This window comes from Seriola lalandi, unplaced genomic scaffold (genome assembly GCF_002814215.2).
Source record: "Seriola lalandi dorsalis isolate HSWRI2012SDOR001 ecotype SW California unplaced genomic scaffold, Sedor1 jcf7180002054912, whole genome shotgun sequence".
In the NCBI taxonomy this organism is placed as follows: Eukaryota; Metazoa; Chordata; class Actinopteri; order Carangiformes; family Carangidae; genus Seriola; species Seriola lalandi.
The window spans coordinates 669,977-694,896 of NW_019525464.1; the positions used below are offsets into that span (position 1 = coordinate 669,977).

Genomic DNA, 24,920 nt, shown 5'->3' on the forward strand with positions numbered 1-24,920 from the left:
AACAGAGCAGCGCTGAGTGGTGCAGGTAATTTTCACCTGACTAACTTTTATCAGCTTTGTCCCCCAATAAACTAAAAAAAACATTTATTTTCACAGAGGAGTTCTCAGAGCAAAAATATCATCCAATCCTCTGCGGGATTGCTTAGCAGAGATAACACAGATAACTATGATTGGTTGGGTAAGCCAGGCTCTCAGCAGATGGTGGGCTGCAGGGAAATATAGATGGGGAAGACAACCACGGCTAAGGGACAATATTTCCTTTCATATAATTTACCTCAAACTGCATTAAATGAACTGCTGTAGGGCCTATTAGCATTATAACTGTGGCTCATGACGGGTACGACCTGGGGTCCTCGTGTCGTAAAATAAAACCTTCACTGCAAATTAATTTAGCAAAGCAAAGAGGAAATCTCATATTAGCTTTCATATGAATCGACTTCTCAGTAATTTAGGTTTTTTATTTATTCACTCACTTATTTTCATTAGGATTCCTCGTTCTGCTTCCTCCTCCGCCGGATTTTTCTTTAGAGGTCACAGCTAAAAAAAAAAAAAGATTATCGAGCCGGCGCGCAGATAGCATCTCGGTTACAAATGGTTGGTTACAGGGGGGCTAATGCAGCTACTCAGCACGGAGACCATTAACATTTTAAACGTACTGAGAGATAATCCCCGGGATCTAGTCTGCAAATGTGTGTAAAACGCAGACCTGCCCTCTGCGAATGCACTGCATCAAACACAAGACGTGTGTTGGGGTGGGGGGGTGAATTCCCTAATTACACTAGGGTACCAGGAATAATGCCAGTCAGGCTTGAAAAAGTGTGTGTGTGTTGTGTTTGTGTGTGTGTGATCCTGGGAGCAGCTGGAAATCCTTCCCTGTGATGGATGTGAGATCCAAGCAGAGGAAACTGGACTCACTGCTGGTGGCTCTTTATAGCACGCTGCGTAGGGTGAGAGTTACCTGTTGATGCCTCTTTACCGTCTAACATGATCCTCTTTTCCCTTTTTTTTTCATTTTAATCAGCTGCAAAATCATCACAACCATTAATAACCTGAAAGTGCTGCACCATTAGAGAAAATGTATGCGGCAGACAAAGCTCCGTCAGTTCCCAGAAAAGAGGGAAAGTTGCGAATCTCAAACTGGGGATTTTAATTAAAAGCAAATCAAGTCAGTAGATTATCGAGCACCTTTCTCACTACTTCCCTCCCAAGGCACAACAGTATCACATACCTCATAGCAATGTCAAATGTTGCACGGCGGAGGTGTCTCAGTGCACATCATTAAACGGAGCTGCAGGGGCCTCCACAAAGTTGTTCCAAATCAGGTAATCTTTCTATATTTAACGCTCCTCGTCTTCTCACTTTTGAGCTTTATTAGAAAGATATATATATATTATCTTCAGTTTGGCATGTGGACAATGGGGTCGCTCAAGGATACATGCCATCGGCGATGTTTGATAAATTGCTGCGAGTGCACAAGAGCGTTAGTGTGGAAAGGATATTGATCCGTATCTTCCTCTGTTCAGCCCAGAAATTATCTGCATCAACAGCACGGGCTTAATTTTCACACAAGCAAACAAGCTTTGTTTTACAGTCAAACCGAGAGATGCACAAGTGTCTACGAGCGGGGTAACAACAATCCAGAACGAGCTTTTGTTTCATTTGGCTTACGCTGCATCTACTGCCAGTTACGGCTGTCGAGGACTGGAGGCAGCAGCCAACTGCGAGCTGGGTGCAGTAATGGCATGAAACTGTCACATGAAACTGTCTATTTCCTGGAGGCTCAGAGATATAGCCTGGTGCATAAGAAGAATATGCAAACATTTTATTTTTCTTAACTGTTGAGCAAGAGTCATGCAGATCACTGATTTGATACAAAAACACATCAGATGTGTGTCCTAGAAAAGGGCTGCGACACTGCGAGCCTGGCCAGCAGCACCATCATCAGCGAGGAGATCATGATATATGAGCTGAACAAGGGATGGGAAAGGAAACTCCCACTGATGCTCGCCAGCAGTCCCTCGCGGCTACGCTGTTTATTCCATGAAACAGTCAATGGAGTGGAGAAAAACGCCCGTGGCACTCGCAGTCTCGCGGCAGAAAAGGTTGTGCTGTAAGCGACAGGCACCAGTAGACTCGGTGTGGAAATCTCAAGTTCTCCCAAGAGCTTGGACATATCTGATTTTAGACTCAACTAAAATTACTCCCAGGGTGCATTCTGCGTGACCCCCCCCCCTCCTCTGAGCTCCCGAGCTGCAGCACAGCTCAATCTGGATGCAAATTTAGTCCGGGACCGGGCGCAGTCAGAAGTGAGGTGTGGCTCAGTAATTTCAAGTCCCAGCTGTCATTGTGGCATTGTCCTCCTTGAGAGCTGCAGCTCTGTGAAGATGAGCTGTCACTGTCAATTTGAAATAAACGTTTTGTGGATCAAGCCGAGTTGAGCTTATTACTCATCTTTAAACAGATTTCCAGCTTTTGGTTCCTAGGTAACAAAATATTAGATTTAGCAATTTGTTTGAAAAATGAGAATCAAGTTTTTGGATTTTGTTTTTCTATCAGAAGGGAAATTATGGCATTTGAAGGGAATGAATTGGATGAGGAAGAAAAAAAAGACAGTTTGGGTGAAATACAATTAACAGGAATCAGGCAGGAAATATGCGTAATGAGCATCAGGGTGATTAGACGTGGAAAGTAAAAGATTAAAAGTGATTTGATTGGGGATTTGGTTAAAAAAAAAAAAACTTTCATGGCACCAGGTGTCTCACACACTAAGAAATACCAACACTCAGTACAATCACTACAACCTACACTTGCAACAGTGGGCCAGCTCTATGATCTGGAACGTCCCTGACTGACTGACTGACTGACTGACTGATTATCAGCCAGGTGCCTCTCACTGTGTCGGAGTTTCTGGTGCTAACAGGTTCTATTAGACGGGTGTTTAAAGCCCGCAGTGTTGCCAACTTAGCACATTGTCACTAAATTTAGAGACTTTATTTCGAACACTGGGTATAATCCTGGTTCCTGACTGGACCATGTGCGGATGCCAGCTGAGAGCTCAGGGCTGCACCTCTTGCTACGTGCAGTCTACTGAGCCGCTCTGGTTTCCCGGCTGCTCGGGAACTGCAGGGAAGCACTTCCAATACACTGAGCCTCACCGCTTTTACGGCAAATAAACTACTTTCATTACTTGTGACATTATTACTAATGGAGGCAGAGGATTAACTAAACATGTGACAAACAGAGCTGAGAGAGAGCAGGAGAGGGGGAAGTCATCATGTCACGTCATGTAAATACAGCTCAAATCACAGCTCAGTCTTTGTCTTTGATGTATGTGTTTGGGGATTTTGCCAGTTGCGGTTATAAAATCAGGATTTGGCCACAGGCGGTCCAGCCATATACTGGAGGACCTAAGAGAGTTAGTGCAGCGGGTAGAGTCTGGTCGGGTCCCGCGGTCCAGTCCAGAACAGATGTTATATTAGGGTGGCGAATGTCCAGTAAGGGCTTAATGGATGAAAATGTACAAGTGTTTATCACGCCTCTGTGCCGGAGAGGAACCACCATCTTTGTTCTGAAGGAACTGGGTGGTGAGTGTCACAGGAATCACCAGTAATGAATCTGAGGGCAGAATGATAAACGGCGTCTGGGGGTTTGAGAGTGGAAGCTGCAGAGAAAGACTGAAAGAAAGACTCAATTATTCTTTTCTTTTCTTTATATATATTATATATTCATATATTCATATATATATATATATATATATATATATATATATGTATGTATAAATAGCTGTGTACAGTATTTAATCACCACTGGTAGTTATGCACCTACAGTATTTGTTGACCGTAGTTAATTAACACCAAGAAGCTGACATTAGAGTCACTTTTCCTCATTAAATGTTAACTTCATTTAGATGGTAAAATATGCAGGAAGTTTGTTGACAAGTGACAGAGCTGGGGGGGGGGGGGGGGGGCTTGTGTTTGAGGCTGCGAGTGTTTGAGGAAGGTTGGAAGCTCTGTGGTTGTCTCTTGTGTCAGTGATGGGAAAACAACTGTGAGAGGGAACTGTGCCGAGAGGAAATTAAGGGGATTTGGTGGCGGTGTTGGCAGGTATTACAAAAATATCACTATCAGGAGTATCAAAAAAGGTGAATCTTTAATTAAACCCGAACACCGGTGAAATGAATTCAACCCAAGTCGTGTTCTCCTTTGGCCACTGCCGCACCGCCGCCTCCCTGATAACACAAATGCTGATGGCCGCTGAGAAAACTCGGCCACCGTGACTGTGAAAGATTCAGAGGAAACAAAAAGCAAAGAGGGAGCCTCCGGGTCGACGACAAAGCAACTCTCTGTGCTAACTAAAGTGTTTGCTAATTGTGAACTGTTCCTCTTTAGGTCACAGGGTGAGTGATGGGCTGTGGCACTCTGTGAGTCTGGACACGAGGAACCTGCAGATCGCTCTGACCGTGGACGGTCAGCCATGCTCCACAACTGAACTGTGGGAACAAGCGGAAGCAAGAGGCAACTTTTACTTTGGAGGTTAGTGGATTCTCACGATGTGTTCAGCCGGCTCCCAGTTTAGAGAAGCAGCCGGGAGCCCAGGCACAGATGGGAGCGATGTGCTGCTGTGGACGGGGGCCTTCCGCAAAAACATGTTTTAGCCACTTAAAAAAAAAAAAAAGAAAAAGTTCAAGTGAACATTTTATTTAGAATATTTTCATCGTTTTATCTTCCCGTCAAACAGCGACTACGGTGCACATTGTATTGCTCTGCAGATCAGCTGTTTGTGTCAGACAGAGCTCAGCGTAGGTGCGATTGTGCTTTGGTGACCAGACGTCCCAGTTTTCCGGGGACAGTTCCAGCTTTTGGTGGCCTGTCCCCAGCTGGACCTGTCCCTGGAAATGTCCCTGTTTTCGATTGTGAATAAAAAAAAAACCAGACCAGAGAGAAAGACCGAGCAGCAGAGGAGAAGGGCAGTTCCCTTTTTGTGTTCCATAGATAAAGACATCGGATATATTAATGATCTACTGACCACAGGACTGGAAGTGTTTCTCAGTTTTCATTTCAGAAACCTGGTCACCTTTGCTTGTGCGTAGGAATACGGCAGTTCAACAGTTGAAAAAATGTTGTTCCAAAGGAAAGAGCTGTTTGACAGCGAGATAACGTGGGGAAAATAAGTTTACACTTTTACTGTGGGCACAGCAGCTAAAACACGTTTTTGCAGATGGTACCTGCCGCACATCCTCAGATTCTGTGCTGGTGCTCAGAACTGGGCGCGCACTGATCTGAATCTACTCCAGGTAAAACACTGACTATAGATAAGTACCTCACGTCAAATAACCCGAACTATCACTGAAAGCTTTATTCTGCTCGTACAGTAAAACTCAAAAGGTCGCATCACGTGTCGTTTCCATCCAGGCTGTCCCACCATGGACTGCCAGGTCCCCACTCCGACCTTCCAGGGGTGTATGCGGCTCATAATCATCAACACCCAGCAGATGAATCTAAGTCACGTGCAGCAAGGATTGTTGGGAAATTATAATGAGCTTCATTTTGACACCTGCAACATAAGAGACAGGTAATGTACTCGGAATTTTCCTATTTACACTTTTGTTTAATTAGAGGACAGTTCTCAGATCGAATTTACACACAAAAAAAAAAAAGAAAAAGAAAAACTTCTGACATTCAACAGACAAAATGTGTCAGACGTAAAAATCGGAGAAACATTATCCAACTTGGCAGCAGAGTTATTCATGCCCACATTGTTAATTTGTGAGTGGCAGTATGTTGTCTACAGAGCAGCCTGAAAGTCACTGACATCTTGTCCCACGGAGACAAACATGCTGACAGGATCATCCAATTAAATTGCAACAGAAACTCGGTAACACCTTCTCTGGCAGAGGACTATGCTAACAAGCTGCTCCCTACTGTCCTGCCTGGCATGCTGTCCCTCATTACCCCGCACAGCTGTGGGCCCCACCGTGAACGGGTTCGAGAGAACCTACGAGCTCCCTGGATGTGTTGCATGTGGCTTGGAACATTTAAAGGAAACGGGAAGAACATGCAAACTGCCATTTCTTCCCCTTGTATTTGGCCCCGAGGAGAGTCGCATCTTTGTCAGATTTCAAACTACCTTCTTTCCGGGCCAGATTGTTCGCTGTCGGAGGATTTGCAAACACAACAGTGCTGCCAGTCTGTTGTGTCAGTGGGCGAAGGGGTGCACTGTAGGAAATGACAGGCGATGGAGTGAGATCGGGGGTTTGTCCCAAGCTGAGACGCAAACATCTTTTGTATGTATAAGTGTTTTTCTTTTGTTTGTTTGTTTGTTTTTCTTTTCTTTTTTTTTTCCCCCTAAAGACTTAACATTGATGGATGATGGAAACCGGGCTGACATGGAGAATTTATATTATGAAAAGCTCTTTGTGAATCTTTCAGATGGTTTAAAAAGATCGTATGATATAAAGAAAAACCCTGAGAACTTTTTGGCCACTAGGGGGAGAAGGCACACATCCCCCAAAATATTATCTCATATAAAATTGTAATAGAGTGCTTCAGGGATGACGTATTTTTGTAGGCCAACCCGGATGTTAGCATCACCCTGGTTCCCTCGACAAAAAGTCAATGGGATTTTTACAATGTCTTTTGGATTACTGCAGAAAAATAAACAGAAGTTTATGATACTGACACGTTTTGTTCAGCAGGATGATTCTTCACAAATAAACAGCACTTCTATTATTTTTGAAGACTAAATACAATCACCAGAAGGAAAAGGCTAATGTTAAAGTTGAAAACAAACATCACCACCTCTCAACTTGTAGTTTGATTTAGCTCTTCCCTCTTCTACAAAAGCCTTTCCCCTAATGAAGTTAGTAACAGTTTGCAAAAGCGCGAGTATAAACACAACGAGGCGTGATGACATTTAACATCCCCAACTACCTCTGTGTCTCATATAGACACTCGTTAGCAACCGTCTCATTTTAAGAGACGTAAACGCTTAAAGAAATCATGACTGGGGTATTTACTGATATATATTTTATGTTGTAGAGTAAAAGGTGAAAATGTCTTGAGCTTGTGATAACCACAAACCTTATTTCAGGCATCTAACCAAAAACCCATTCAGGAGACCAATAGGCTTTGGTGGTAAAATGCGAACAAATTTCCAAATACTCTATTGGCCAACATCTTTACCTAGTTACACAAACCTACAGGAGCGACAGACGTTTAAACCTGCATTAATTGCTTTAGTTTTTTGCCATTTTTGTTGGAGTAAACACACAGTAGATACACATCAAGCAGATAGGAACATTAGCATCATTTGGAGTCGTGTTTTTGTCCAATACTCTCTCCTTTTTACCGTGATTTAGTCTCCACCGACTCCTGAGGGAAATATCGGGCTCTTTAGACACTTTCCTCACCAGCTACATGCTAACTTTGTCTGTCTGTCATTTGGTGCTGGGCAGGTAGAGTACGCCGGGTTTATCAGAGCGACATGCAGCTGCTGGAAACGATGCTGATCAGGACAGTGATCCTGCACAAGATGCTGTGGCATAAAACACAAAGTGATGAATAAAAAGAGGTTTCGCTCTCTCTCAAAAATTCAATTTGATTTTATTTGTGTAGCGTCAAATCACAACATTATTCCAAGGACTTTACAGAGTAAATACAATACTATAGAGACAAACCAACAGTTCCCACCACGAGCAAACACTTGGCGAGGAAGAAAACCTCCAGCAGAACCAGAACCAGGGTGGGCGGCCGTCTGCCTCGACCAGTTTGGAGAGAAATGGAGGAGAGGGAGACCAGGAACAGCTGTGTGTACTTATTATTTTAAGAAAAGATTTCTTTAATAGTCCCACAGTGGGGAACTTTGCAGTTTTGCAGCAGCAAAGTGGACGGTACAAAAAAGAAAAGAAAAGAAAAACTGCAAAATCTCAATTTAAAGTAGTAGATAATGATATAATATGTACAATTAGATATTTAAATATAACAAACATAGCAGCAGAAAAGAGATATTCACAGTTGGTGTCAAGTCTTGGGTGTTGTCTACTGAGTGCAGTGTTTCTTATAATGTATTTACGCACTGTCAGACCGATTGTTTTGATGAAAATAATAATAGTAACAATAACAGCAGTAATGATAGCAGCACCAATTAAAAATGATAATAATAAAAATGATGATGATGATGATGATGATGATGATGATAATGATAATGGGTGTGTGGAGTATTAGTGGCACATCTGGATCCTGCAGCTCTGCAGTCAGATACCTGCAGAATGAGGGCAGAGAGGAGAAGCACAAGCTACAGCAGGGAGGAGACAACAAAGTTAATGACATGCAGTAGTGTGATATAAATGCATGGAGAGGGAGAGAGAGCGAGAGAGAGGTGCTCAGTGCATCATGGGACTTCCCCCCTAACAGCCTCAGCCTATAGCAGCATAACTAAGGGATGGTTCAGGGCTCACCTGAGCCGGCTCTAACTATGAGCTTTATCAAAAATGAAAGTTTTAAGCCCGACAGCTGAAGGCTGTGACTCCCATTCTGCTGCTGGAAACTCTATGAAGCACAAATAGTCCTTTTATTTTGAAAGAAAAACAGTATTATCTGTACAGCATTAAGAGGTGAAAAAAAAACCAAGCTATGAAATCGAAATGGGTAAAAATTACAGATTTGAAATGTATTTATAGTCACTTCATAATGTATTTCATAAGAAATATTGAAGCCTTTAAAGTACAAATGAAACAGCTTATCTACAGCATATGCATTATGCAGTATTTATGTTTGTACAGCAACAAAGAAAGTAACGCAGATATAAAATGAATGAATGTATAAGCAGGTTCTTTGTGATATATAGTCGATGTGTCTGTGCTGTCAGGGCATGACACGTGATGTTCGGCCGACGCTGCTGCTCGCTGCGTCAACGTTAACTGTCGTTTCACTCACTGTTGCAGATTAATGACACCCCCCGCCCCCCCACCCCAAGAGTGTGAGAAAATTAACTTTTATCAGTGTTAATTTCCTTTTCTCTGTGTCTAATTAAATCTTGTGACTCAATTTGTGGTCAGCGTGCACTTAGGTGCGCCGGCTACTGTAATTTCATGACCTGTACGGGCGCTCACGAGCACACGAACAGAAAATAGCTTGACGGTAATTAAACCAACGGGTGCAACCTTATCTGTGTTGCGGCTGGCCCGCTCCGCTGCAGTTAATAGGTGAGAGATGAAAGTGTATGAAATTATAGATGCACGCTAGAAAGGCTGGCAATTATGTGAAACTGGAGGAGGCTTGAGGAAGGGACTATTAATCAGAATGGTGCGGTTTAAAAAATTCTGCGAAGCGCTCATTGTGGTGAAATCCCATTAACAGGCATTCTAGTCTGAAGGTGACAGTAACGCTTTTATTTTTAGAGGAACGTGGCGATGTGTCAGCTTTTTTTTTTTTTTTTTCCTTCCCCAAACTCAAGACAAGGGCACAGTATGAGACGCCATCATTTCACAGTTGTTTGGGATTTTTTAATGCGGCTTCACAAAACATGAATAAACAGCAAATTATTCTTTTGGGTGAGTTCAAAAGCTGGTGTTCGTAACAGAAGACAAAAAAGAAGAAAGGGAACTGAACACGGGGTCTTGCATACCTGATAAATAAAAGATCAGCTTTGTAAACACTAACAAAAGAAGTATCTCTGCTGACACCTCACGCCTCAGAGGTTTGTATGATGTTTTGTTCGCTGTTGTTTTTGCTGCTCATAATAGCTTAATTTCTTTTATGAAGCAAGGTGCTGGAAAATTAAAGACAAAGGTGAATTAGGAGTAAATTAATCAAACAACAGGAAAATTAATCAGCCCACTTTTGGATTGTTGGTCAAACAAAACAGTTTTTCAATATTCATATTCTCTGACTTGATTGAATAGAAAGTGACGATCAATAACTAATCGATGGTGAACTGTGTTTTTGTCCAGGTGCCTTCCCAACCTGTGTGAACACGGCGGCCGCTGCTCCCAGACGTGGGGCTCCTTCTCCTGCGACTGCTCGGGAACAGGATACTCCGGAGCGACCTGTCACAACTGTGAGCGGTTCATCTCACCTTCACTCCCTCACCTTGTCAAAACCACCTTCACCTTCGCAGCCGCTGCTACCTCCCCGCCCATTTATTCCAGCTCTCCCGAACTGTGTCATTTGATTCGGCGCGCACGCATCTTTACCCGTCTTGCTTATAGCTTTCTTTCTTTTTTTTTCTCTCCGTTACGTGCATATGAGAGGCAGAAACTTGTCCTGCTTCAACCTGACATGACCTCACAATCATTGCTGCTATTCTCGCTTTTCAAATTTCTGAGAAGCAGTTTTTTTTTTTTTTTTTCTCCATACCCTTAAATAGTTTTAGACGGGCTGAGTTTAGATTGACTGTAAGTGTAGAAGTGTCAGTTTTTGACACCCCCCCCAAACATCACCTTGATATTGGCTGTGGAGACTGATGTTGGAAACTATGTGTGAAATTGCCCTGCCTCAGAATACTGATTTCTTGTTTATATATGCAGGCAAATGCAGTTTTCTTCGCACGTCGGAAGGGAACATGACAGAAAAGAGCATCTGCTGAATTAAAAATAGGCGCATTTTTTTTTTTTTTCAACTCAACTGTCATCAACTTCCCCCCAAAAAACACATTTTCTATCTCATACTTGAATATCCGAAACCTGAGTATTTGAAAACCAATCACCAATCGAGTTGTAATAAAAGTGACACAGTGTGGACATAGTTTGAAGAGTAGTGTCTCTTTTTTTTTTTTTTTGCCTTTCCAAAATGACAAATACGACATATATGTAGCCATTTTGCTAATGGCTACATATATTAGCATGTCAGGCTAACAAACTACCTACAGAACTAACCTAATCCAGCAGGATGTCGGTGGCCTACAAGTTATGTTTAGAGCCTTCACTGTGTAGTATTTACCCAGGAAGCCGGCCGGGATGTTACTGTTCTGTATAAGAGCGCAGGATAACAGGACTTTAATTGATTTTGTCAAGTTTACACAACAATTACTCCAAGTATAAACTGTTTACCAAGACACCATTCCCCAAAGTCATCGGTTAGTCCTCATCCTAAAAGCCTCTTCAAAACGTTTTCATAAGTTTTGTGTGTTAATGTTTTGAAAACATGAACAAAAAAGCATGAATCAAAACTGGCTTGTCCATCCAAATATTTAACAGCCAAACAGGGTAATGTTGTGATGAAATACAACTCTGAGTTTACACTCTTCCTCATCGTACTTGATACTGATACTGTTGCTAACTCTACACGGATCATCAGTTGTTTTAGCTAGCTGGATACATTTAAGGAGCTGTTTGTATGTTTTTGCTATCGCTACATGGCTAACATTAGCATTAACAGCTAAGAAATGTTGTGAGCTCAGCAAGTTCCTTCCACATTTCCTCACCAACAGCTGTCTCCAGAGGTGGGAAGCAACTGCAATTTTAATTCTTGTTTCTGTCACTTGTTTTCTTCTACTGAAGTTAGCATGCTAACCAGTTAGCCTCACTGTAGCCTCCGATCTGCCCTGAAGACGTAGGGCTGCTCAGAGGGCGTATTATAACATTTTGTATTGTATAGACAATGGCGGCTGAAGGTCTTTTCAAGAGGAGACAGAATTTTTAGACCATATCATGGAGCTAACATTAGTTTAATTATCTTGGTAGCTACACATGATAGAATCTGCAATCATCATTTTAACCATCAAAAAATCATCGGCCGCTTAAAAACAGAAGCCAGCTTGTGTTTTCCTCCGTCTTAGGTCAAGGCCCCATTTGTTTCCAACACCACTAAGACTTTTATGTGGTAAATCTGCCACTGTTATAACTGTAAACTGCACATGTGCTGTGCAAGAACAGAAAGAAACAGGCGTAGCAAGAGCAACTAACGGAGGCGGGCTAAGCCAGTTTGGTGATTGGTTTCAGATACTTTAATGTGGAGGATTACATGTCCTTACGCAGAGAGAAAATAACATTTGGTTCATACATCCCATTCACATCCCATAACGTTTTAGAGAGACATGGTTTTGACTGGACGGTGGATTTTACAGTAACTAAATTCTGGCCTTTCGGTAGTCATTTATATAAAGTGACTGTCCATATAGATAAAACAGTAACATGTCACCAAAAGCACCTGCTTTGCTTATTTAAGAGTAATATAACAATACATTAACAATAAATATATGTGCAGTCAGATGGCTGAGGTGGCAGAGAGCTGCTGGAGCGTGGGCTGATTTCTCTCCCCGCTCTGCTTCTTCCAGCCATTTACGAGTCGTCCTGCGAGGCCTACAAGCTGATTGGCAGCTCCTCGGGCTTCTACTCCATTGATCCAGATGGGAGTGGTCCCCTGGGGCCCACACAGGTATACTGCAACATGACAGGTGAGATCACTTTAGTCCACATGTTGTCACCTTTGCTCTTTTTGAGTTTCACTGAGAACTGGCAGAAAGTTCAGAGTCCACTCACTTAAAGATCACTCTGCATTGATCCGCAGCGCGACGGCCGGCTGACAGTTTACCGTCCAGTAAGCAATCATTACGGTCACTGAGGGCAGCTCCTCAGAGTTTATCTGTGGCAAGTCAATATCTTTTCTAAATGTCCATGTGATTACACTGCATCAGTTCACTATCTTAAATAGTCATTTCATCTATTATTCAGGTCATAAACTATTATTCTCTTTTTTTTTAATTATAAATACTTTTTAATAACAGGAAAACATATCAATTAACACAGTCATTTTTATCACTGACTTTCAAGGCGTTAAAACAACTCAGATTTACTGACGTGGTATGTTCCCACCACAAGGAGCCCTGCTGGTCGCCCCCTGGGCAAGGCACATTTATTTATATACAGTAGCACCATTCAGACACAAAGTAATTCAACATTTAAAAACAATAAAAAACAAACTTGAATAAATAAAAACATTTAAATAATTCATCAAGATTGTATAAAAATCAGGTCAGAAACTTAAGACACCATTTTAAAAGAAGTGCCGCAGTGATAAAAGACGTTAAAAACAAGCAAATGCAAATATAGCACGAGGTGAAAAGGATGTTTTTACGTATGTTATTTATTGGTAAGCTGCAGCAAATAGTGATGTTTTAAGCCCTGATTTAGATGAGCTGAGTTTCAGCAGATCTCAGGTGTTCAGGCAGCTTGTCCCCAGATCAAGCTTTGTGTCTAAGGGTGACGGGGCTTTTGCAATCAGAGCCCCCAGACTCTGTAATGAGTCATTAACTTCTTCTAAATCTCTTATTAAAATGCTTCTCTTTGTGTCAGCCTTTGGTAAACGTTTGATATGTGTTGTTTTCTTTCCTAATCACTGTGCTTACATGTTCTGTTCCCTTTCTTCCCCTATTGTCAGATCCTTCTGCACGATGTTTGATATAGGTTTTCATTTACTCGGTTCTATTTGCTCTCATACTTTTACTGTGATCAGGCTCTTTGTTCTTTCTCTTATCTGGTTTAATTTCTCTGTGAAGAACTTTGTAACTTATATAATCAGTTTGGCCTGTGTTATTATTCTATGTACGACTTTTGGCTCAGTGGCTATTTTCACGGCTAATATAGAAGTTCTCAGACAAGGTTTGATAACTGACAAGTAATATAATTTTCACTAATATCCAACCTCAACTTCACAACCAAGCCAATATCCTTCACATAATATGGTCAGCCTTCATCCGTATACCGCCCCTGTGTATTACGTCACACAATCTGATGTTTTTGTTGCGTCCCCTTTGTGTTAATGTCGTGCAGCACCAGCATCACACGTCATTGCGTTTATGTAACATCCTGACTTATGAAGTCGTCATTGTGCCCTGAGAAAATTATGCAAACACCCCTTGGTCGCTTCAGCCACAAGACGGAGCTTACGCCTCTTTTAAGTGTCGCTGAAATCAGCCATGTAGAAGCCATGACGTCTCCGATTTAAAAAAAAAAAAAAACGCCATGACAAGATTACAGTTCAACGAGCTTAGTCTAAAACCCTCACTAGTGGCCTCTAGAGGCTCCAGTTTTCATCAGAGCATGTGGTCATTAAAGTCAAAAGGGTAAATCCCCTTGGAAACATTAATCTGCTCAGTTAGTTTCATGGCTGCGTGCCCGTAAGTTATGATATATTGTATGCAAAGCTGACATTTTGAAGTAATAATGGCGCAATAGAAAAGTGATCAAAGTGGAGATTGGTAATCCTCAGGAAAGCATAAAGGTGTGCAATACATTTAAGAGAAGTCGACATATATATTTTGTATTTGGATTTTTTTTTTTTTCTTGTGTACAAGTAGTGATTTTGACCTACACAAACACATTGCTGTTCATCGTGTGGGGAATACGAATATATCCAAATCAAATTTCACAGAAATTTGCTCATTGATTTTAAGAAACACCACGTTCCTGATGTTTATGTGTTGCTCAAGGAGAAATCATTGACTTCCTGCTAAAGGAAGAGGAAAGTTTAGAGTAAGGAGTCAATAGAATTATTATTACAATAAATTTTGCCCTGAGCAGCAGAAATATCCATACCAAACTTTTGGAGATTAATACTATTTGACTTTTAATTATTCACTGTATACAATTAGTTTAATTTGGCAGTTTGGTTCTGACAGCCAGTTCTCGTGCTACTACTGTAGAAGCAAAGGGCTTTTAATTTGAAAACTCCTTTTATCGACCCATCAGACCTGTTGTATCAGTGTGATCTTCTGAAGGCAAGTACACAATGATGCTCTGCATCACCTGGACTGTCACCTGAAATGTGACATCTGACAGGCAGGGAGAGGGACACAGTCGTAGGACAAAACATATTCGGTAAAGTTTTGACTCTCCAGAGACAGAATTCATCAGTTATCTGTCACAACTTTCCCAGAGACTTTGTCCTCTGCAAGGTTAATGTACCGGTGATGTCATTACAGAGAGTGCTGCCATCCATTGCTGTCTGGCGCAAGCGTTTTATGTTTTCAGTCTTCCCCTCACAAATCGGGATTGTTTGGCAGCAGCTACGCCTCGGCTTGACCTCAATTAAAGAATCTATTAGAGATGTAAATAACTGTAAGCCTCACAACCTAATGCGAATAATCACAAAGCGGAGAGGGATTTCCTTCAAGGCAGAGTAAACACGAAATCCACATAATGAAAACTGAGTGGGGGACGGAAATAAGATGGTGTCCGAGTGTGATTTTATCTCACAAACTGTTGACTCCTGTTTAAAGTAAATGCATCTGAAATTGGTCAGAAAGAGCGAGGCTGAGTGATGAAGTTACACCATTGGTTACAGCCCAAAAAAGCATCTACTGACAAATCTAGAAACCTCAGCTACTTTCTGTAGAAGACAGTCACCAGTGCTGCCCCTCCGCAGACACCTCTCTATGCTAACGGGATGGCAGCTGATGACAACGAGCTTCTTCTTTTTCTCAAGATCATTTTTATTCAAGCACAGTGATGTGAGTTAAACACAAGAGTTACACAGACGTCGACATGAGGACGAGCTTCTAACCTTCTCTCTCATGCCTTTTTTTTTTTCGCTACAAAAAGGCGATTGACTCTACCTGAGAGGAAACACACACACACAACTGCAACATGCAGTTACAGAGCACACACACACACACACACACACACACACACACACACACACACACACACACAGACAGATGCATGGGAGAAAGATTGAGCTGTTATCCGCCGTGCAGAATGGTAAAATGGATCGGTTGCATCTCATCCTGGGGTTGATGCTGCTGTCAGTGTCGCAGCTTCGGTGTAAGACGCTTTGATCTGTGATGGTGTGTTTTTAAAACTTATCTCAGGGGTGCAGCTCACTCTGAGGAAGGTGTAGCCGTGATGTTTCTGGTTTAATGGCACCGTGCTGGACAGGTGACAGGTGTGTTTACAGCGTCTTTGCTCTGAAAGAGGGAAAATGGGCAAAGATTAATAAGTGTTCACCTGGGTGTTGTCTTTACATCACTGCCGGTCAGAGCCGGAGCCGATAAATACCCGCGTCGACTGCAGAGTCATTTGACCACGGAGTGATTGTCGATGGGACCCTTTCACATTTTGCCAGCAAAAGCCAGATGTCAGTGGGTTTTTCGACCAGTGTAAAAGGGGCTTTAGGGATAATTTAAAAAGTAAATGCAGCTGAAATCACAGCACAGTCTTTGTCTTTAATTTATGTGTTGGGTGATTTCAGTACTGCACAGCTTGGAGGTGACAGCTAGTTAACATGTAATCTTAATGGGCTGCGTTTCAGTAACTATTTCATACTTGTTTGGTTGTGTGACAACAGACACAGAAAAACATGTTAATGAGAACAGCTGTATTGGGAATTCGTCCAAATTATAATAGTGTACATGTGAGCGGGAGGGGAGGGCTGAAACCGGCTGACACAAATAGGACGCGGCCCTGACAGATACTAGGTTTCTACCTGGTCTTAATTGTGGCGGGATTTGTTTAAGGTTTTAATTTCACAGATGAAGCACAGAGAACAGAGTCAAACTGATGCACGGAAACAAGAGCATTTATTAGGTTTCCAGTGATTCAGTGAAGCTTTGCGAAATGTCACTGGCAACACAGATGGTTCAACCAAGAACATAGAACGCCTCACTGACTCATTAATGGACTTGGCCAAATGCTGAGTTGTGTAGTGAACATGACACACAAACGGGTCAAAGCAAATGCAAAGCGACATGATAAATCAAAGCACCGAATATAATATATATATATTTTTTTGAATGTCAGACTTGCCTGTGCAGGTCAATGCCGCATCCTTGTTATGTTTGCAGCCGTATTTCCTCATGTTCTCTTACTTTGAATGTATGTTTACATGTGTTTATCTTTTCAAAGAGGGAAAGAAAGTCCGACAAACTTCACACAATGGTCCTGCCTCGTACAAATTGAATGCATCACACAAAACCCTCTCCTGTGATGGTGGCACAATAAAGCCTGTCACCTGTATTTCTCTCAACCCGGGATGAATGGATGAGTTGTGAATCACACGTTTTCCCTCCCTGACAACTGCAGCATTTGCTTTAGAACACACACACTCAAAAAAAAAAAAAAAAAGGGATTTTGTCTTCAGAGTAAAACGTGCGGTTGATGTATTAATGCGAAAAAAAGAAAAGGTTATTGCAGGTTTTCTGTATGAGGTGTGGGCAGAGAGCCAACTGAGTGACATGCTCTTTGTATTTACAGATATCTGGTGCAGTGGGTTTATGCTAATAAACTGCGTTCTGTGTTTAGAGGATATTGTGAGGACGTTGTGTTCTTGTTAACAGACCATCACACTTTTTTTTTTTTTTGTATTTGCAGTAAAAGGTGCGAGCTGTGGATCCTGGCTAACCTCAACACGTTTGGTTTTTTTTGGGGTTTGTTTGCAGGGGAGAAGGTGTGGATGAGATGGTGCTAATAGTCATAACATTTAGCGATGGTGTTTAACAGCGGCTTCACGCCAACTTCTTTTTCTTTCAGAGGAGAAGGTGTGGACGGTCGTGGCCCACAACATCTCGGCTGCGGTCACAGTCCAGAGCTCCTCGCCTCAGAAACCTCACGTCATGAGGTTCAACTACAGCGCCTCGGCCGAGCAGCTACGCGCCATCGTGTCGGGGTCAGAGCAGTGCCAGCAGGAAGTGGTGTACAACTGCAGGAAGTCCCGTCTCTTCAATACAAAAGGTATTTAAACTTCTGAACATCCATCAGAGGATGCAGTGTACAAAGGTGTGGCGCCTCGTGGTCGGCGCAGACCGCGAAGGCCGAACTGAAACGAGATGGTCTTATCCACGCGGGATTTTCACTGTACGTCCCCAGCTGTGCCCGCCCTTACTGTTGCGTTGCCAAGCGCGGCTCCTTGACAACACGTAACTTTTTATACCAAATATTTGAGGTTTTAGGGCCCCTTGGTTTTAACAGTTACATTACAATCCTTACATTTAAAAGTGTCATCCTCAGGCTCTCTGTCGGTGTTATTCGCTTTCATTACTGGCCAGCAATGAATCTTGGGATAGGTCGGGGCCACGAAGGACCCACACGTTGGATCCTTCGTGGCCCCGGGAAAAGGAAGCATTTGAAGGAGCCAAGGAGTGATTTGAAGTGCAGCCTCTGAAGGATGTACAGACCTTTAATCAAGAAGTAAACTGCAGAAATATGGCAGTCATGCTACCAAGTAATCCACCAGGACTGTGAGCGAGTGTGAATTTGTTTGGCTGAACTGGAACCAGATGACGTCACCATGTAATGGGGCAAAAAATTGAGCCAATAAAAAAAAATGTTTTTCTTATCTCTTTTTTTTTTTATATAAAGACTTCTGCTCTTTCACCCTCACTGCGGTGGTGTGGACATGGCCTTAGTGTGGAAATTGTGCAAGTTCTCTGTTCCCATACTTTGCAGCATCAGGGGTGTGTTTGTTGTGACTGTGATTTGAAAGTCTGGCAGTTTTGTGTTTTGCCACATCGGGAGCCGCTGCCCCTGCAGTCCCCTCCCTCCCACTCCGCGCTTCTTGTTATATTTTCACAATAACTGGAAAGGCAGTCTCCAATCTTTTTTTATTTTTATGTGTGTGTGTGTGTGTGTGTGTGTGTGTATGTGTGTGTGTGTATGCATTCATCTTGAACTGCTCTGGCACCTACGCTGTCCCAAACATCCAAACATTTGCTCCTAAATCATGAAACATTCATGATGTCCCAGTTTCCACCGTTCCCTGGGTGCCATGCATGTGCAAACAAACAAGTTCATTATCACACCAGACTTCAAAGAGAAACCGAAAACAAGCTTTTATACAAGCTTTTATTTTATAGCTGCATGAACACTTTGAGAAACAGAGTGAATTTTTTTTTCAGGGTTTACCTTTTGTTATCTGAGAATCTGCTGCAGAAAAGGGTCAAATGTGTCTTTGCACATCCCTGAGCTGAGGGTGTAGATACAAACAACATCCCTTTTGACAACAAACATGCATAACTGCATATTTAAATTAATTATTGGACAAAATTGCACTTATCATATTCATGTACAACAACTCTTCAAAGCAGCCTACCCTTGGTTTACAGACGCAGGTATTTGCCTGATGAAGTTCACATCTATTATATGAGCTTAGCTGTAAAACATCTCTGTCATCTCCACCTGTCAATCTCCGCTCTTCACAGATGTTCACTCACTTTACGTACTCGCGATGGCGTTCGACTGCCATCTGATTTGCATTGTTAAACGCCCTGTTTCCTTGTTTTAATACCCGTAATCAGTGAAGTTTGCTCAGGGATAAACTCTGCGGCTTTTAACGCTACAGTGAAGTAACAGACAGCGGTTTAATGACTGCTCTTCTTGCCGTCTTATTCATCAGGCTCCTTTCGCTTGTTATTTTCCCCGGTCTTTATTTTTATCCAGCGATACGTTTGTTTTTCGGTGTTTTGTTCTGAGCATCTACATGAAAACCAACTGTTTCTGTATGGAAACCCTTAACGCTGCATGGAGGCAACTTGGCATTTAGAAAAACCTTCATTAAAGCCTGCGACACACTCAATCTTCATCCGCCTGACTGACTCTGGTCGGTTGTGGCTTGTACAAAATGACACCAACAGAAATGAGAAAGACGTATTATTTGTTTTTACAGTCCTTTGGTGGAGATGGGCTGTAGCAGAAGAATGATGGTGTTGGCCTATCTAACCAGTAGCTATTCTAGGGTCCCGTGTTGTATAAAGGTAGATGTGCATGTGTTGTTTGAATATAGATCAGGTCCAGGTTCTATATTAATACTGTGAAAGTATCAAAGCCTCAGTCCACAGAGAAACACACACAGCCTGTATTCAGACACTGAGCCTTAAAACCAGCTGTCAGGACTTTGTGATGTCACAATGAAGCAGTCACTGCTCTCACCCATACCCCAAGCCCCGCCCACCTGGACCCACCATCTAAACCTTGCAGGATTTGGTTTCTCTGAAATTTGCTATATTTTTTTTTATTAGATTTCTCATAAAACAGTCAGCCAATCAGAAGAGAGGCTCAGAGCCTCCTCTCTTCTGATTGGCTCACCAACCTGTTGTTACTAGAGCTCCAGAGAGAAGCCTGAGAGAGGAGATGTAAAACTACACTGTTTTGTCACAACTGTTTTTTGGTTCTTAAAACCACAAATATCTCTTCTCATGGATCAACACTTCAAATAAAACACAGGAGAAGTGAAATGAGGGACCTTTAAAGAAAGAAAAGCACACACACACACACTTCCTGTAGCACTCTCAGTTGATGCACTACTAATTTTGGTTGACAGCTAGCTCTTGTTCCTATGGAGTTTAAATTCTCTTTCTGTAAATCACTGCGGACAAAAGTGTCAAAATAAATGTCACTTCATGTCGTGAAACTCTTGTTAAGCTCTTTAGTATTTCACTTTTCATTGCCATTTCCATTTTGGACTGCCTGAGTGTTCCTCCAGCACCACCCTTTGCTCTTTTGTGTTGCAGCTGCTTACAAGGGTCTTTGTGCAGAACGTTATTAAATAAAATAAAGGGAGGGAGTAGGATGCTTTTGCTCTTCTTGCTGTGAATAAGTCCTGTCAATATCCAGCCAATTTAAGGGAGAGAGTGAGACTGACCTCTCCTTCAGGAAGTATCGATTGTTGCCTTTTCTTATTTGTGTACCTGTTCGGTGTTTGAATAGTGGTTTAGAGCAGGCAGCAGAACAGAGTGTGTGTGTGTGTGTGTGTGTGTGTGTGTGTGTGTGCAGTGAGTGCAAGGACAGGGATGGAGGGTAAAGAAAAAAATAAAGCGTGTATTATTTTCAGCCTTTGTAATGCAAATGCTGGCGTGCCGGCCAGGGTTGTTGGAGCCTGCATTATTTCTTCTCCTGCCTGGGCTTCACTGTTGCGTACAAGTAACCTTTATCTTCCTGCTTTCTGGCATTGAACTGTTGTTTAGGCTGTTGTGTTATCTCATGAACTGAAGACAACTGACACTGTTCGCCGTCTCTGCCACACGTGTATCCATACATAATAATAAAAAAATAAAAAAAACTTTGCCAGATGCTGCTGTAATGTATGGGCGGGAAGAAAGCAGCATGGCATGTGACACTTGATTATACATTCTGACATGCAGCTTAATGGGCTTTTCCCCGCTCGTCGTACCTCATCTCTGATGCAGGGTCACGTTGTGTGACAGATGACTGAAGCCGGACCACTTAACCCCATAGAGGAGGTAATGAATTGTGCCTTTACGGCTTCGCCGCGGCCTCATCGACACGCGCGCAAAACGTCAACCATGAAATGCGAGCGGAGAATCAAAACAAATGCATTTATGCAATGAAGAAAATGGCCCATTTGGTTTAAAGTTCAAAGTGCATAATTCATGAGGCACCGGGTCAATTTGAAAGATTTATCAACGATGAACTGTTTTCTTTTTCTACTTCAGTTGTTCACTATTTTCTCTCTTTCTTTTCTTTCTCTATCTTATTATATGTATTCGAGTGATTATCTTGGTTTTCAGTCCGTACATAAACCTTGACCTGTAGCTACATATACATCTGTGCCTGTGTAAGTGGATATCTCCATGTATATATTGTGTAATTGCTGTATTTTGAAGGCCAAAAAAATAATGTTTTTTGTCTTTCTCACTGCCACTCGAATTATTTTAATTATGTAAAACCTATGTTGTTCTTATTTCTATTATCTTCATTTTGCTTTACTTACCCATTCACAGTTTTATTCACTCATGTATTTAAACCATAGGCACATATAAATCTATAAATCTTTTTTATTTCTTTTTATTATTTATCAGTTCACTTCCATATGAATGTATCTCTGTCTTTTTCTAGATTTTAGGATAAAGCAGTTGAAGCAAAAACAATGCACTCCTCCACAAAAATAGACCTTGACCTTGACCCACTTGAGCTGGCAGGCGTCGGCGGTGACTGACTGTCGTATTGTTGCAGATGGCAGTCCGCTGTCCTGGTGGCTGGACCGCGAAGGAGAGAGGAGGAGTTACTGGGGAGGCTTCCTGCCCGGGGTCCAGCAGTGCTCCTGCAGCCTGGAGGAGAACTGCATCGACATGAACTACTTCTGCAACTGCGACGCCGATACAGACGCATGGTACGTTTGACATTTCTAGTCCTATGTTTTTATTGAAAGAGGCGTTTCTATTACTTTGTCCATCCATTTATATCAGAGAGAGTAGGACACCTCCCGTCACGACACGACACAATTCAACTCAAACTGGAAATTACAAGGAGGATTTATTGCAGGACTATTGTATTAGACTTCATTAAAAACAGCTAGTGATTTCCTGAAGAATTTCTATGAGAGACTTTTAAAGACGAGCTAATTAATCTTTGATTCCCACATTTGTACGTCTGTATACTTTTTGTCAGAAAGCACAATTCCCCAACATTTCAATGGGAAGTCTGCTCGGGAAAAATTTAAGCAATTTGACACTAATTATAGAGACAATAGAACTGATGTTGAACTGGCACACAGCCAATAAATTCATTTCTAATTAATTGCTAAGCTCGCTTTTTTAGTCAGTTCACGGGTCAGCTCAAGATGAAAACTGTGTCCAAGGCCAGTATATAAATCAACATATGTTCTAACACGCAGATGTGGAAGTGCGCTGTCCCGGGAGGCGGGACGTGTTTGGTTTTGTATTGTTATCGTACAGTAATACAGGGCTGCACCTTATAGTGGTCATGCTCCAGACCCTTGGGAGGTGACGAGTTAAAAAATAATCTCCTTTCCTGAGCACTTTTCCTCGACCATCGTGACGTTTTCCATCGAGGTCGAGGAAAAGATGTGAAGGAGAATTCGGGCGATCGCGGTGCAGAGAGAGAAAATTCATTTTTAGTGCATTCGACAACGGGAGGGGATTTAGTGAAACGGCTCGTTAACTACAAATTCAAGACGCTTGTTCTGCATGATGACTCCTCACTGGGTTTAAAGAAAAGAAATTATTTATATATATTTGTGGATTTCAGCCGATCAGACAAGATAAGTTCTGGATCGTGTTACAAACATATAAAACAGGTGCTCTGATGTTTCTACATTTACACGGGTCTACTGCGGTGAAACTGCAATGGCACGTTAAGGAGCTGTGGGATGGTGTCCAGTGTTTCCTAAGCTAAAGGAGATAAGATAGGAAGCTCCTTTCCTTATCGTTTAGAGAGGTCGACCAGCTCTTATCACGGCTGCCGCTGAGATACTTCAGGTCATTTTCCCGTCCTGGAAGGAACCAATTCTTTGTTGGGTGTTTCTGTACCTTCACTCCTCTTCCCCATCCCCAGTATCACATCCTGATCTTTGTCACAAAGCTCACAAATATGAATTATCAAGCAGGTAACAGGCACAAGAACAGACCACTAGACCAAAATATAATCCGGTAAAAAAAGAAATACTGAGAAGGAACTTATGACTATTTAGTTTTATTGATTAGACATTCAACAAATAGAGAGAATAAATCAGCAAACGCAGTCACAGAGCATCAGGAGCAGCTCGGGCTCTGTAGCGCTGCAGCTGCAGAGAACTCACTGTGTGTTTCTTGAAAATGAAATAAATCTATATTTGTCATTTCCTCTCTCCAGTTTTCACAGCTCATTATCTGTTTTTTAAAAAGTCTGACAGCAGGTTTATGGACCAATGTTTTCTCCCAAAAATGATTAATTACAGCTCCTACGTCATATTACAATTGTGATCAAACTAATCATGGTTTCCAAGCGCCGGATGGAGGTAACAAAGGCACGTCTCTGCATTTCTGTGTGTTAATCCACTCCAAAGCGTCTCCGGATTCAGCTCGGTTTGCATATTTCCAGAGGCAGTTGTCTGCATTGTGATAGATTGCTCCCATTTTAATGTGTTTACTCTGCGTTCGGTGCTAATGCAGAAGAATGGATGCCTTTATCTAGACCCCCATAAAGGCATCCAGCCCTTGAGGGCTCTGTGTTACTATTTACTCGTTTCATCTTTCTTTCTTTTTTTCTGTCACAGGGCTAATGACACGGGAATCCTCTCCTATAAAGACCACCTACCAGTCAGCCAGATCGTGATTGGAGACACCAACAGATCGGGCTCGCAAGCCATCTACCACATCGGTCCTCTGCGTTGTTATGGAGACAGTAGGTGATCACCTCAGTGTTGCAGCTACTGTGCCAGATTTGGTTGCAGATGGAGGCTTAGTGCTGATCAGAGGCGAACCGTGTTCAGATGATGTCTTTGTGCCGTGTGCTTTTGTGTTTATCCGTGGATGGAGAGTTAAAACTTCATCTGTTCTGTTGCGAGTCTGACGCCGCCTGCGCGAACCGTAACCTGTGAAACAAACCTGCCCGAGCCACCGGAGGATCAGTCTTTACAAACTGGTGTTGTGCAGCCAGGCAGCGGGGAGGGGGGGTGGCGGGGCGGGTTGGGTACGGGGGCTGGACGGCAGCACCGGAACATGAAAGTGTATGTTTACTGCGTCGTGTCCCACGTTGAGCTGCAGACACAGGGCAGTGGATTTTTAACGGCTCGTCTGCAGTAAAATGCAGCTTGAAAAACAAAGTTGTTTTAAATGCAAGTGGAGAAACGAACCCAAAGTTTCCGACAGACGTAGAAGATGCAATACTACATTTCCAGAAGCTGTATACTAATCTAAGCTGTTAAACATTTATGAATCGTTCTTATCACAATCTATAACATAATGTGTTTTCTTTATATATTTCATGTTTGTGCTGTGTTGCCGGGGTGTTAAAGGCAAATTTCCATTTTATGCAAATCTAATGGACAATAGATTCAGATTCAGGTTCCAAGTCATTTCAATCAGCAAACTCAGACATTTCCCGAGCGAGCAAAGCTTTAATGCCGCGGACAAAACGGTGTGATGTCATCGTACTGGAGAGGGGAAGGGATGCTGTGCGTAGTGTAGGAAAGAGGGAGAGGGGGAGTGTGAGTGAGATGTGACGTGGAGAGAGTCTTCCTCATTTAATTTAC

General features: G+C 42.4%; 1 protein-coding gene across 1 annotated transcript in view; it reads left to right on the top strand.

Annotated features, from left to right (window-relative positions):
* LOC111673172 (contactin associated protein family member 5) overlaps positions 1 to 24,920 on the top strand; it is an 86,800-nt gene that overhangs the window by 42,060 nt on the left and 19,820 nt on the right. The window contains exons 9-15 of the mRNA XM_023430849.2: positions 4,389 to 4,532; positions 5,412 to 5,571; positions 9,950 to 10,056; positions 12,274 to 12,393; positions 17,465 to 17,665; positions 21,902 to 22,058; positions 23,943 to 24,070. Of these exons, the coding sequence (XP_023286617.1) occupies positions 4,389 to 4,532; positions 5,412 to 5,571; positions 9,950 to 10,056; positions 12,274 to 12,393; positions 17,465 to 17,665; positions 21,902 to 22,058; positions 23,943 to 24,070 (1,017 nt within the window). The remainder of the gene's footprint in view (positions 1 to 4,388; positions 4,533 to 5,411; positions 5,572 to 9,949; positions 10,057 to 12,273; positions 12,394 to 17,464; positions 17,666 to 21,901; positions 22,059 to 23,942; positions 24,071 to 24,920) is intronic.